At 50.8% G+C, this 14,620-nt stretch overlaps 1 protein-coding gene across 2 annotated transcripts in view; it reads left to right on the forward strand.

Moving 5' to 3' along the window:
• Positions 1-1,801: 1,801 nt before the first annotated feature.
• LOC106748105 (unconventional myosin-XV) overlaps positions 1,802-14,620 on the forward strand; it is a 38,688-nt gene continuing 25,869 nt past the window's right edge. Inside the window, exons 1-3 of one of the 2 annotated variants that reach the window (XM_014626320.1) lie at positions 1,802-2,097; positions 7,189-7,273; positions 13,338-13,448. In XM_014626320.1, coding sequence (XP_014481806.1) covers positions 7,253-7,273; positions 13,338-13,448 — 132 coding nt within the window. In that variant the 5' untranslated portion in view covers positions 1,802-2,097; positions 7,189-7,252. Of the gene's footprint in view, positions 2,098-7,188; positions 7,274-13,337; positions 13,449-14,620 lie in introns of those variants that run through there. The other variant, XM_014626319.1, reaches the window with a different exon arrangement.

Genomic DNA, 14,620 nt, shown 5'->3' on the forward strand with positions numbered 1-14,620 from the left:
ATTCAACTTGGGATTTAGAAATCCTGTATGTTTACAAATGTTTTACTCGATACTCTTAGCAATCACGTCAGTGATTGGCCCGAACTGAATAAACCTTTGATACTGACGCGATTCGTGCATCGGCCCGCGTCGAAAATCATCAATTAACGCGTCGTCGCGATCGGCTTCCGATTGCTCATCCCTCAATCTAACATTTCAATTAAACTTTGTTGAATACTCGCTCGAAAAAATATCCACTAAACGCGTGGCGCCCCAAATAAATATGCAAATATCGTCGTTATATTTTTATCATCCCGACGTGATAGAATTAGTGGAACGCATGTCCCATTACCGATTTCCCGCATTCCCATCACGTCCACGGCGAAGTGGGCTCGATTTAATTTAGTCGCCACGTGATCAGGAATGTCTCTGTAGAAATAACGGCGCCGATATACTTGTTCCTTACATTTGCCGGTTAATTGATCTCGCAGCGACAAATATGTCGCGCCGGGAGTAATTCAATAAATACGAGAGCAGAATCGAAAATAAAAAAAATTACACGAATACGAGTGAATGTTCTAATATAAACAAACAGTAAAATTTTAAACGAGGAGAAATACGTCTGATATATTCCACGATGTTTCTTTCGTAAATCCCTGAAGAGATGCTCATCGAAATTTAGATACCATTCAAAGCAAATAATAATAAAAGAAGAGATGATCTTAAGGACAACGCCCTGCTTTTTTGATTCTTATTTTTCTATCGTCGATAGCTCGTGTCACACTTTGTATTGAAAGTCATTTTCACGAGCCCTGACTTACCTCCTTTCATTCTCCCTTCTGCTCCTTTGTCAGGAATTTCGTCAATTTCGTTGACACGTGATCGAGAAGCGGCTCTCACAAAAGTGACATTGAAGCTGTGCCGAACCATAGAAGGGAACCTCATGTCCAGGCGACAATAGCCGTCGATTAGATGACCTCTTTGAGGGATTCTGGTGACCGCCTTCTGGTGAACTCTACCTGCGTGTCGTATTTGGAAAACGAAATCGCGCGGGCAAGAAATACGCACCTGCACATACCTGCAACGTGGCGTATGAAACGCGCGCCGACCCAAACAGAGCGTATTTTAAGGAATCCTCTCAGTGGGCCAAATTTCTCCCGTCCACTTCTCAGCTCTCCCTCTTTGAATACGTTTGTCGGCGAATAAATTAACATGCATTACATCGATTTCGTTTAACGTGTGCGAGAATCATATTAACATTTCATTATTACATTAATATTGGAGCGATATTGTTAACATGCATACCGAATACTAATCCCCTTTGTAACGTTTTATTCACTATATATAATATAATTGAGCTATTTAATTACTTTTATCCATAATACATATTCTCGTCTCATTTTATTATTATTATTACACACAACGCGAGATTTTAATTTACAGAATACTTTTCTAAATCTATGATAAAATAAACGTAAATGTTCAAAACGCGCTTTGTCGCTCGCTTATCATTTCCAATTAACCTCGTGCAATTTAACGCAGGATCCCAGTACGACGGATACGTTGCTGCAGTCTCCAGTCATTACAGGCTGTTTCAAACCGTGAAACCTCCCATCCGGCCGTGATGGGACTCAAGCGGCTCTCAGGTAGTGGGATCTGATACTACCTGTACGCTGCGCGCGTACGTAACGGTACACACGGCGCGTACGGTGGCTCCTCATAGTGGCAGTAGAGGCTATCTTCCTCTTAGGCGAGGTCGAGCAGCCGCATACCACGATCCGGAATCGCGTCGTGGAAGCAGTTGCTGCTCGATCGTCCGCAACGCTCGAATCGAGAAATAGAAATCGCGGGCACGGAGTCGCTCACCGCGATTTCGGGGGCGGTTCGCGCGAGAGACCGAAGTGTGATCGCGAAGTGTGACTTATCGTCTGATAGATCGTCGCTGGGCGACCCTTCAGCTGCCATCCACGACCTTGTACTCTCGCGTTCTCGTGCGCGGGCCCTGCCGGAGATCCCCTGACTGAAGATTCGTCTTTCTTCCGGCCGGTCGGCCCAACCGGTTAGCCTTAGGATTCCGGCCTCTCTCAGAATACCGGTGACACGTCCGCGACGTCAGAGGTAAGCCTCGGGCGCGCGAGAAGCGTCTGAGAAAGTCGCGCGGCGTGCTCGGCGTCACGATCGATCTCTCCTGCACAGGCGCGATATCGGAGATTCCGGAGACATCGATGCCCGCACGGGCGACGTCGCGCGTCTTTCGCGAAGATGCTCTCCGCGCGCGTTCGCGCGTCATTCCATTCTCGAAATCGGCGGCTCGCCGTGACAGTGCGAGATCAATTCGAAATTGAACCCGTCCGATCACCCTCTCCGTCGAATTATCCTCTCGTGCGAAGTGTTTATAGATAGAAGGAGAAAGAGAGAGAGTTTGATAAAAATGCCGAAACTTGCGCTCTTCCGTGCGCGGTAACGCGAATCGGTTTTTCGAGTGAAATTCGCCCGAATGGGAGAATCGCCTGTACGCTGATAAAAATCGCATTACACTTATCTCCTGCATGCATATCACATCCGGAGTTTCGCGAATCCCGCGTCAAGCGCGTGTGGGATCGAGAAGATGCGATTCATTAGACGCTTCACAGGCCTTGGAGAGCGCGTTTTCTTTTTACGCGGGATCAATGACGTCATTATGTAGCTGGAATGCTTCCAAGCTCCCAAGCGTCTAATGGTTCTCACCGTGAGCCGAGGTGGTGTAGAATTTCAGTAGTTTCTGATCCAGATAAGTGCGAGGGACGTCAGTTCCTGATAGGCGTACCTGTTTTGAGGAACGGATGAAGGTTAAATGCTCAACACTCGGCTGGACATTTCTTGCGCGTTCGGACCAGTCGCCAAACCAGTCGGGGAGCCGGGAAATTTAGCTTGCGTTCTAGCCTTGCGGCTCGTGCCGGCGAGCGCAAGCACGAGAAATAGCGAGGAACAGTTAGATTAATGTCACAACAGATACAGATCGAGCGTACGTGGAAAGAAGGGGAAAAAAAGGGGGAAAAAAAGAGAACTCGCGTGCAGATCTCCGCGGAATGTCACGACGCAACGGGATATGAAAACCCGATGCTGACCCGACGGAGACTCAAACACCGTGAAGGATCCCGTCCGTTTCGCAAATGTCGAGGCAAAGTTCATGCGCGCTCGGCTTTAAAATGGCGCGGCGCGCGCGCGCGACACTTCGGCCGATGCACGATTAGGCGAAAGTATTCAAGGACAATGCAATCCGGCCCCCGCGACTCCGTCGCCGTGGAAGACGACGACAACGACCCCGTTAATCGCGCTCGTTCCGCAAGTTTCCCAGCGGGGGAAAAAAGCGCACGTCGGCGCGTCGAATCGGCGCGACCGAGTGCGAAAAAAAGCCCCGTACAAGAAGCTCCCGTTTAGCGACAACGCTTTTTCCGCGTACGGTAATTTCCGCTCCGGCGACGATCGCGGAATCGGCCGGTTGGGAAGTTTCGACGCTGCCTGAAACTTCGCACCTCGGAGGCATCGTGGCGTTGCGAAAGAATGCGAGAGAAATGACAGGCGGAAATGATCGATCCGGGGAAACGCCGCGCGATCGCACGCGCGCTGGCCGTGGCTGGCCACGGCTGTCGACGAAAGTCCGATTGTGAATGATACGGAACGGTTAATAAAACCTCGAGGAGAGAAAGTGCTTCCTAAAAGCTGCCTTCCTGTCGCGGCGGGGCCGCGGTGGCGCTTGGGGATCTCGCGCAAAAGCCGCGCCCCGTGTCGATCGAACAGTCCGAATCTGAATTCGCGACGTGACTTTGAAAGACAAGCCGGCCGCTTGACGAGTGACAGGACGGCGCGCACGATTAATCCAATCCCGGCAGACTCTTGTTTCAAAAGCCGCGAGAGAAGCGCGATTATGAATTACATAAGATCCTTGTATCACCGCGGCCGGGCTACTGCTTTCTCTGTCTGACCTGGATAACTCGCATCGCGAAGCCTCTGTTCTCTCGCCGCCGCGAACGCTCGCCACGAGATTATTGAAGGAGACGAGAAAAGAGAGAGAGAGAGAGAGAGAGACAGAGTAGGAGGACGAAAATATTTATCACACCTTGGAATCTTACACACAACCCCACTCCTTGTCTCTCTCGCGAGTCACTTAATGAAACAATCTACGTGTACATGTTAACCTTCAGACGGTGGGAAGCTAGTGAAGCTTGAAGCTGACCGAAGGATGAAACGTTACTAGTTCTGTGTCAAAAGTTGCATAAATTATACGTGTAAGTGTAATTTTATTCAATACGTCAACTTCAAGAGCGAGTTTCTTTCATGCGAGAGTAGAAATGTAATCGGTCGATCTGAGTCAAAAGATAGCAGCTAATACAGGCTGGATGAAATTTTTTCGCTCGTTTGTCGGTTCGTTACCGGCTGATTATTCGCTAAAATGTAAAATCGATCTCGAGATCTAGATAGTTGTCTAGGCATCACGTGTCAAATGTTCACGGGGAAAAATTCGTATCAATTTAAGACTCACATATGAACAAGAATATACAATTTTACACGAAGATGGAGCTCGCTTATATGAAGAAATTTTATATAGTTCCATTAAAATTATCATCTATTCTTGCGTTGCTCAAAAATAATTTTCATAAATTGAGAAGAAGAATTATCGGATAGAAAAAACAGTACGTGGGATTTCTCCGTGTAAGTGAATTTTATCTTCGCATAAGATTATACAAGCTGCCCCAGCATAAAGAGAATACCTAAATATCTTGGGAGCCTATAAGAGGGATCTAAATATATGGGGACTTGAAAAAGAATCGAAAAAGATGACGATAAAAAATTGGTTTCCACGGTATTCCTCCTTCGAAATCATTCAAGTTGTGCTCTATAAACACATTCCTCGTATCTTTAAAAACAAAGGAGATATTTCGATATTCTCCTTATATCGGGACATCCTGCACACTCTCGCTTATATGTGAGAATATAAGTCTTGGATTGATATTAAATTTTTTCCGTGCGATAAAATGCATGACGCTGTCTTTTCTAAAACGTATAAAGTACGTTATTCCGTGAATATCTGAAAAGGGCAGAAACGAGCGTAACATTACTGCTTGGCGGCTAGTTATGATGTTTCATCTCGTAACTGTAATTCCTTTCATTCAGCCATCAGCTAACTTATTTATCCAGCCATTAGAAGGAGCGAGCGTTACATTACCAGTTAGTGGCGACGTTAGAAATAAACGTATTACCTCATGGCTGGTACACACACGAGGTCGAATTCCTACTAGGGCAGTCTTCCTTCTGTAATTCAGCGGTAACGCTCGATCAAAAGTAATCATTTAACCGGAAACTATTTCAAATCTTTTCGATAAGGATATCGCGTAGAGTGACTTATAACGGATAGTCCACAGTGCGGCGTTTCTGTCCTCTCAATTTAAATTTACCAGCCGGATCTAATCCTCCGGTTGCAAGCATCCGGCACTTTTTGCGCGAGTCTCCGTCACCGGTGCTAAGTGCATTCGTTTTGACAGAAAGCGCGGATGACGCATGGACGATGCGTCGGCAAAACCGGTCAGCCGGTTTCGTCGTTTTCCGGTAAGCCGGCTCGCCGGAGGAGCCGACGATAGGAGACATCGGCGCGAAACGGACAATGAACAATCCGGTGATGTCGAAAGGCCAAATCGGCCGCCGTCGCCGCCATTGTCCCCCCTCCCCCCTCTCTCCCCCTCCCANCAAACGTGGCCTACGCGTTCTCCTCGCGAGCGCTCGCCAGCGCGGCGCAGATCGAGGGTGACTAACGAAATTAGCATAAAATTGCGAAATGCATTCCGCGGTGAGCACGCGGAGAAGGACGCCGCTTGCTACTTTTACTGGAAGGTTTATCCGCGAGATTTATCCACGGCGAGCGCCCGCATTCGATGCGCGCCGGTATACGTTCACTCACACGCTGCAATGCGCAGGGCCGGCTCTTGGCTGATGGGTTTCAGGAACTGCCTCCCCTCAGACCCCGGAGACATAATATAGAATGATCCCAAGCTCCTTAGCTCGTGAAAGAAATCAATTTTCGGCGCAAATATTGGGAAACACGAGGTAGTGAAAATAGAAATATTAGTGGGTAAAACGATATCGTTTGATAAAGAAATCGTGGACGCATAGAAACGGTGGTACAGCAGACTCTATTAATATCGTTCCATTCTCCGGTAACGTTGAAAACGTCCGATTAGGCGAGTCATTGTCGAACATTTGTGCATCATGATTGCCGCTTTGGGGGATCGTTGACGATTTATCAAATAATAAGAAACAATCGCACGAATAATAATCCCGACTGGAAATTTCCGATGTCGCCATGCCCAGGGATTGGGACAGCTTTAACGGGGGGGTCTGGTGTACCTTACAAAATCAGACTATCGATGGTGAAGAAACGATATAAACAAAGGAATTCATGTGACATTACGCGGGACCGACGAGGTTGCTTCTCGTTCTCCAATTATGGCGCGGCTAATATATCTTTTAGTACGCATTAGGAAAAGTGCGTTTCTTTTCACGTGGTTCATGACAATAGAATGGTGTCATGCGCGGTGGAAAGTGCACGTGATGTCCGCGGATATCTCATACGCGCCGTAGAAGTATAGGTACACGCGTGGTTGCATGTGTATATCTCGATCTTGCGAAGTTAAATACTTGCGTTGCGACACTTCCCATATTTCCGAACGTGTAATTACGATCGATATCAAACCAGGCTCGCACGCTGGACTAATGTTTCTTCAAGCACAGGATAGAACAACACTGTCGCATGTATCAGTGTTGGTACGCCGAGAGAGAATCGCGGTATTGATTATCGCAATATTCGAGTTCTCATTATCTTTGAGTTCATTCGGATTTTCTCACTCGTGCCGTGATCAGATATAAACAAGCGAACGTGTGCACTTGCGGCGTCGTCGTAACAAGGAGTTGGCAATTAATCATCGATATTCTTCCGGCTGTCCAGGAAGTTGCGGGACGGTAAAGTGTTCGATGCTTCCGTTGTACGCGGTCGGCATGTCATTTCTTCTTGGCAGGCGCGCAGGAGATAGCCCTGACATTGAAGATCGACAAACAAATCGTATTCAAACAGCGTGTACTGCGCGCACGAAATAAATTCAACCTTAAAAATCGACGATCATTTCGACGGTCTCACTCGAATGACTCGATCGATCAATCACTTTCTCTTTGTTCCAGAACAAACCAATTGTGCAAAATGCCGGATATTTTCACACGGAGGTCCATTTAACGTCGCTTCAAGATGTATACCGAGTGGCAAAAGGTGAGTCGATGGTTACTCCTGTCGGTGTAAACCGGTAGTATCCGTACACGGATATCCGGGTGTCTACTTAACATTCAAATTCGCGGATACCTCTCGGGTACCACTTAAAGAAACCGGGTACCCGGAACCAAAAATCGCTGGTAATATCCCGATGTTATATCGTTTCCAATTGATTTTCTATTAACCCTCCGTTAGCCGCAATATCCACCATCCTAATACTTGAATTTGTTCTTCGCTGTTTCTTACGTACTTTAATACCCGTTCTATTAGCCAAGCCTCTACTAACAGAAGAGAAACTGTTTCAACGTATCTCCGAGATACGTTGCGGCCGTTCATGGGTGAAAAATATTTCGGCTAACGGAGGATTAACTGTTTCGTCCGTTGTTGATATGCCGCAATTTTCAATGTTAAGACAAAATATTCCCATGACTGAAAATATGAACAGTGAAGAGGCGTGAATAAAGAAGAATATTATGTTTCGAAACATATTTATCGCTTAGTGAAACGTTGCAGTTTCTCAATCCATGGATCACAGGATAATAATTTTTCGATTTTCATAACGTTACACAATGTTTACATAGTCATGATCGCGAAGGGATCGTTGCGTGGTCGGAGTCAATGATCTGCGCACACGCAATTGCGTTGCTGCTCGTAGCGACCACTTTCGAACGCCTCGTCCGACGTCTTCCATTGCTAGTCAACGATCGATCAGCGTGCCGATCGACGTCGGCTTTGCGAAACGGGACTAGAAAATACACGGTTAGTTCAATAAATAACCAGGTCGTTGAGAGGCACAAAGAGAAGTCACTTTACTAGCAAAACTTTGACCACTGTGACTGGTCCAAATGTAATCACACGCTTCTAACGTAACTATATATAAAACTAAACTAAGTACAGCCGGCTGGTTTTTAAAAATCTTGAAAATCCACCTCCGGAATAATCGAATTCAGACGAATGCAAATTTCGAAGGCTGATTCTATTAAAGAACTAACTCGGCCGTTTTTGCTTACTTAACACCGCCGTGTCGGTTTCACGGAGATCAGTATCTCTTAAAAAGCAGCTGAACATGATCGATGGGAAGGCGCGCTCGCGAAAATTCAGCCGCGCTCGCGCGCTAGGAATGCAGATGCATCGCGAGGCAGGCGGCTTCTCACTTTTACTTCGCTCCCCGTGCATCCAATCGCACATAATGAACGCTGCGCAATAATTGCGGAAGCATTCCGGCGGCGCAGGCGCGCGGGCCATTAGCAAAATGAATATTAAGTAACTGATATTATCGAAAACGAAGACACGAGGCTGTTGGAAATTTAACGAGTGGATATCCGCGCTCCCCCGCTTCCGCTCGCGTCTCGTCCGCCATCCGCTCGAATCCTTAACGCGAAACACGCAATAACACACCGGAGATGGTCCGTGCCTCTTTCTTTCGACGAAGGGAAACCGCTTCGAGGTTGCTCGAGGGATTCGTTCGACGAGGGAAATGGACGACTCGTAGCCTCGGGGCTCGAGGAAGAACGCGAGGAAGAGACTCGACGAGAGCCGGCGAGACATCGGCGCGGTGGAAAACTAGACAAGCCGCGGGTGTCCCATTTTGAGATTGCGCCCATCGCGTTAGCTCGCCACAATCGACCATTTCTATCGCTCTTCTGCAACTCGCCACGGCCGCTAGGCAGAATCGCTTCCCTTCGCAGCCCGTATCCAACGTATGCGCGCGGGCGGCCGCGCGCGCGCGCGTATTTAGCGCGTAATTTATATAAGAAGAAAGGCACGCTTGGTTCCACCCCAAAGCGTTTCGATCCACTGGCGTCGGTAGCCTATGATTTTTCATCCTCTCCCGGAGGCGGATACGTTAGACCGAGTGTCTCGACGGTGCGGGGACACGTGAGACGGCGAGGAGAGAGAGAGAGAAAGACGGTGAGACGCGCGACGATCGGCTGTGTCACATTTCATCCGGGAATGTGGGCCGCTTTCCTGGCACGGCCTAATTAGCGCCTCTCAATTAAAAACGCATACGCCACTGCATACGCGAGGCAATTGTTGCGGAGAGGAAGGCCCCCGCAACTTCCAGTGCGGCGTCGAACATCCTCGAGTCCGCATCGCGCGCCATCATCTTCGCGGCATTCTCTCCGGCGGAAGCCTCTCCACCACCGAGGAGAGGCCATCCGTCACACCGGCGAAAGCCGAGTCGGTTTCTTTAGTTTCGGGGGCGAGTCGTCGGAGGATGCGACCGGCAGAGAGAGAGAGAGAGGAGGGTCAGTGGGATACCAAGGACGAGACGTCGCGGTGACCGTTAAACGAATTCCGCGCGCGTGTGTACGTGCAGCACGGATTTTTGCCAACTGACCCAATGAGCCCGATGGAAGCTCGCGTGGCCTCCTAACTTCCTTAGGCCGAATTCAGCATGCGCGAGCACGCGGGCCCCGACTTAGGTCGCGATCGTGACGAGATTCCACGATAGGGCCCCCCGATCGCGGCTGCTGCGAGGAAATCGGAAGAGGGAAACGGCGAAACGACGGAAAAGGGGCGATAGTCGAGATGTTCGACCGCCTCGTCGTAGATCCTAGCCGGGGGAAACGTGGCCTCGCGGCTCCGTGAGTTCCTCTTCGCTTCGGCGCGACAGAACGGTGCTGAAACAGTGCGTCAAGTGCCGAAGGACTCGCTCCGACGAATAATGCAAATCTACAGGGCAAAGTAATAATTATTACAAGTAAGAAATCAAGCGGAATATGCTCGCACATTGAAACTGATGTCGAGACTTGGAAATATAGGAATATATGAATATTGTTATTAATTGCCCCGGAGTGTGTGTTGTTTCGGTAAATACGGGTAATTAGCGTGAGAAACGGCGGCTCCCAGAAGAGTGTTCGGCTGCAGGGGGGGGGGGGGNGGGGGCGAGGAATATAAGTCTCACGCGGGATTTCACGTACTTTCGGAACGGCTAATCGCAGCCTTACGTGAGCGGTCGCGCGACGAGTGCGAGATATGTGTCGTGTGTGTTCGATACCCCGGCGCATCCGAGAGAGTTGCGCAGCGCGGGCGTTGACCTGAAACCTGTAGCATGCATTCATCTTCTACGAGGAGGCTATTATGTAAATCGTGAGCGAGCTTGAAAAATGCAATCGAAACGCCGCACTCGACATCACCGGTAGGAAAGCGCAACCGTATCGCGGTCGATATTTATAAAAGGAAAACGGAGAAATGTTCACGTGTGCCGCGGGAGTGGATCGGACGGCCGAGGATAAATACACGCTGGTCCCCCTGTGTGGAAACCCACGCACACACACGGTCGGTCGTGCCTTCGACATTGCAACCCATAGAAATCGAGATTGTGTGTCCGCGCGCTCACACGATCGCGACACACCGCTAGTGCCACGTCATTTATGCTTCGCTGCGAGACGGATGTGCGCGAAGATAAACACGTAGACACGTGTCGCTTCCATATGGGGAGCGCTTAATGGAGAGCGATCGAGGTTTCATCGGAAGGACGGGAACTCGTGGAAGATAACCGCGGAAGAAATCGGATATCCCGCCTGGAGAGAGGGCCGGAAGTCTCGCGAGGATTCGCGATGCGTTAGAGGCGCGAAGGGAGAAATCCCGGCGAGGAGGTGAACCGGGGCGGCTCGCTACGATGGATCCGGCAGGATCGAAGCAGCAACGGCGCTGGTCGGCGGGTCGATCGTCGACCTCGCGGAGTCGCTTTTCGCCGAGCACCTCGGAAGCTTTCTACGCGAGCGCGGAACCGTTATCCGGCCGCGGCGGACGCGCGTTGCATAATGCGCCCGGCCCAGACCCAGATACGAATTCCGCCCCGGATTCCGGCGCGGAAGCGCCGAGGAACAGGCAATACCGGACTTCCGGCGGCCGGCAGGAGCCGAAGGATCGCCGGCGTACGCCGGCGACGAGCGACCGGGAACTTTACCACACGGTGCCGCGCGGCCTCGCCGTCTCCAGGAAGGAGATCCTGCGGCGCAGGTGCGTCAAGGAGGAGCTGAGCACCGCGAAGAAGGAGCTGGAGAGACCGAGGACCCTGCCGACGATCGGCAGGAGGACCCGGCAAGACGCCGAGCAGGCCTCGTCGCTCCTCAAGAGGGTCTCCAGGCAGGACATCCTGCGGAGGCGCGCCAGCGCCGAAGCGAGTCTCGCGCCTTCCGGCTTTCAGAGTTCGCCCCGGTGGGCCAAGGAGGAGCGCGATCTCTCGCGGCCGTCGACCTTGCCGAAGATCCTCTACGCCTCCAGGTCGACCCGGCTGGACGAGTACGCCGCTCCGAGGACGAGGGAGTCCGCCGGCAGGGAGGCGCCGATCTACGGGAGAATTCGCCGGCGGAAAATGTCGCTGCCCACCGCGTCGTTCAGCTCTCTTGCGAGATTCTCGAAGACGAGCGGAGAGCGCGCGGAGTCGGCCTCGAGAGGCGTCAGACACCTGCGGGATCCCGTTCCCGACCCGGCCGGCCGCTCCAAGTACGCGAACGAAGCCGGTGCTGATGACATCGTTTACGCGAAGGTCGCGCGCAAGGCCTCCAAGCAGCTGTCTCAAGAACACGAGCAGGAGCCGGTCTCCAGGCGGAGGATAATCAGCAACGTGGATCACACGGACGCTCCGTTCGAGCGCAGAACGCACCAGGATCAGCACGACGCCGTGCCGCTCTCCAAAGCGGAGTTCGAGCGAGTGCGGAACTTCAAGGTGCGGAAGAACGACTCGGAAGGTGCGAACGCACCTTCTCGAATATGTCCGGTCGAAGCGAAGAAGAGGAAGGATTCGAGAACGGACTCCTGGTCCCGCAACAGGTACCCTCGGCCGGACTTCACGGCGTCCAGCAACGAGAGGCAGCAAGTGAGACGCAGATCGCAGTCGCAAAGTGGACTAGTGATGGACAGTCCGAAGGAGAACTCGAAGACGACGATCAGACCGACGACGTTGCCGAGCTATGTGAAGATCGGAAGAAATACGGGATCCCCGGGGAAGGACGCGAATTGCCAGCGGAGGGCCTCGAACGCGGGATTACTGACGAAGCAGACGAAAGAGAGGTCGAATTACGTGAAGAAGACGGCGACGCGCGTCCCGACGCACGTCAGGGCCTTCAGCGACGCCAACAGCGTCCGATCTTGCTCCCCGGCGACGTCGTCCTCGATATTTGGCTTCTGCACCGGCAAGAGGAAGGTGCAGGCGGCGTCCTCCGTGTCGCGCAGCTCCCCATCGTGGAACTTGAGAACGGTTTGAGTATCCGAAAGTCCAACGATATTGCAAACTCAATGAAAATATTAACCCCTCCGCCGGGGATGAACGATGCGCGGTGAAGGAATTTCGCGCTAAAAACGGTCCGAATTTTTTACGTTACTTTAACACGGGAAATGCGTTAAGAGGCGCGCAAATATACGTTGAATTAATATATTCACCTTGTTAACATATTGCTTTTTAACATATTCACCTTATTAAAGTAATAGGAAAATTCGAGCGGACCGCTTAATGACGTTTGTAAAACTGTTTGTCGTGTAGTTACAAATCCGCGCGCTGAAGCTCAAACTCCGTGGAAGTTTAACATCGCGGACGATCCCTCGTAGAAATTGAAACCCGTGGCTACTCAGCCACGGGATAGTAAATGTGTGTCTAACGTCGCTAGCAGCCCGTAATGTAAAGCTCACTTCTCCTAACGACTAGATAATGACTAGGTAAATAAGTTAACTCCGACGGTGAGGCAAAAAGAAATTACAGTTGCCGGATGAAAGATTACAAATAGTCGCCAAGCAGCGATGTAACGATCACGTTTGCTTTCTGTGAAATTCTCTACGGAGGTAACGTATCTGCAATTTCGGTCGGCTACCTCAGATTTTTTTCCAAACCGTCCACCGGCATTGAAAAATACGATAGCAAATTGTAAAAAACGGCCGGACAACGGCTGGATCGCGAAATCGATGTTTCCAGCGAATAATCAGCGAATAACGAACTAACGACGAGCGGGAAAATTTCATCCAGCCTGTACTAGCTGGTTACCAGCTTTCGACTCGGGCTGATTAATTACATATCTACTCGGGACGCGAATCATTTCAAGCACGATCGTGTTACTTGCAGGGTGAGTTGGTGTGGTTCGACCCTGGAGTCGGCCACGTGCTGCCGGGCGAGGTTCTCGAGTACCATCGAGCTGCGAATGTGCTCTCGGTGCAAGCGGTAATCGCCGGCAAGGTAAGAAAGGTCCCGACTGCAGGCGGTTAAATGACATTAAGAAAGCCAACGCCCAGACTAGCCGTACATAATTACGGGACAGCTGGGTGAGAAAAAGCGGTAAAGCAGAGGAGAGAGGACGGGGGCCAGGCGCATATTTAGCGTAGGTGTGAAAGGTCCCTCCTGCTCATCAACCGTACAGCCGTGTGCGCACACCCGTCGACCGGTTATTCCGCATTTCCTGGGGAACGACGGCTATGCAGACGAGCTGAACTACTTGACGGCTGTCTTCCCGCCGAAATGTTGTTTGCATAAACGCGCTTCTAACTTTAGCTCGCGAGCTAAGCCGGTCGTCGGGGAATGCGTACGGGATATTTCTGATAATTCGCGGACGCGTTATATTTTTACGCTTTGCGCTTAACACCGTGGCCTCGATTCGAGTTCGGATACAACGAGTGCGTTAAGCGACCGGAGGCGTTCGCTGCAAACGGTCGTCAAAACAAACAGTAACGGCACGCGAGCGCGCGTGATATTTGAGTAATCCGCCAGCTGGTTCTCGACTTTCTAGCGACCTTATACAGGGTGTCTCATCGTGACCGTCGGCGAAGTAGATTATAGAGAATGCCCGAAGTAAAACGGAGCAACTTTCCTGCGCGAACGTTTCAACATTTCTTATCATTCCACATTTTCATTTATGCCATTCGACCGGCAATAAGACACACGGTCGCCTTGGATCCAGCGGATGTCACGGCGATACCTCAGCTGGTACACGTCGGTCAGATCGTCTCTCTCGTTCGCCCGAAAGCCTCGGATAACCGGAAGACGCGTCGTGTCGGAATTGTTTTGGGAAAAGGTCGGCCGGTTTCGCGACACGCCGTCTCAACGACGTGATCTACTTTTCGAGCGACCATTAGGAGACACCCAGTGCGTTTGAATGATCCATTAAGCAAGAACGAGGGCCACGACTCTCACGTCGCGTTCACGTCCGTCTAAATCTGGTTTCCACCTTTTTCGCCTTTCTGTCCTTCGCGCTCGTGCGAATTTCAAGTTCGCGCTCCCGCGCCTTGAATTGTTGCCATTGTTGGTCATCGATCTCGGATCGCGGGCGTCCCTCGGGATTTCGAGAAACCGCACGAACCGGCGAAATGAGCGATTATTCACACGCATCGTTAACGTAATTTCCATTAATACGA

Source organism: Dinoponera quadriceps, unplaced genomic scaffold, assembly GCF_001313825.1.
Source record: "Dinoponera quadriceps isolate SergipeBrazil2010 unplaced genomic scaffold, ASM131382v1 scaffold2420, whole genome shotgun sequence".
In the NCBI taxonomy this organism is placed as follows: domain Eukaryota; kingdom Metazoa; phylum Arthropoda; class Insecta; order Hymenoptera; family Formicidae; genus Dinoponera; species Dinoponera quadriceps.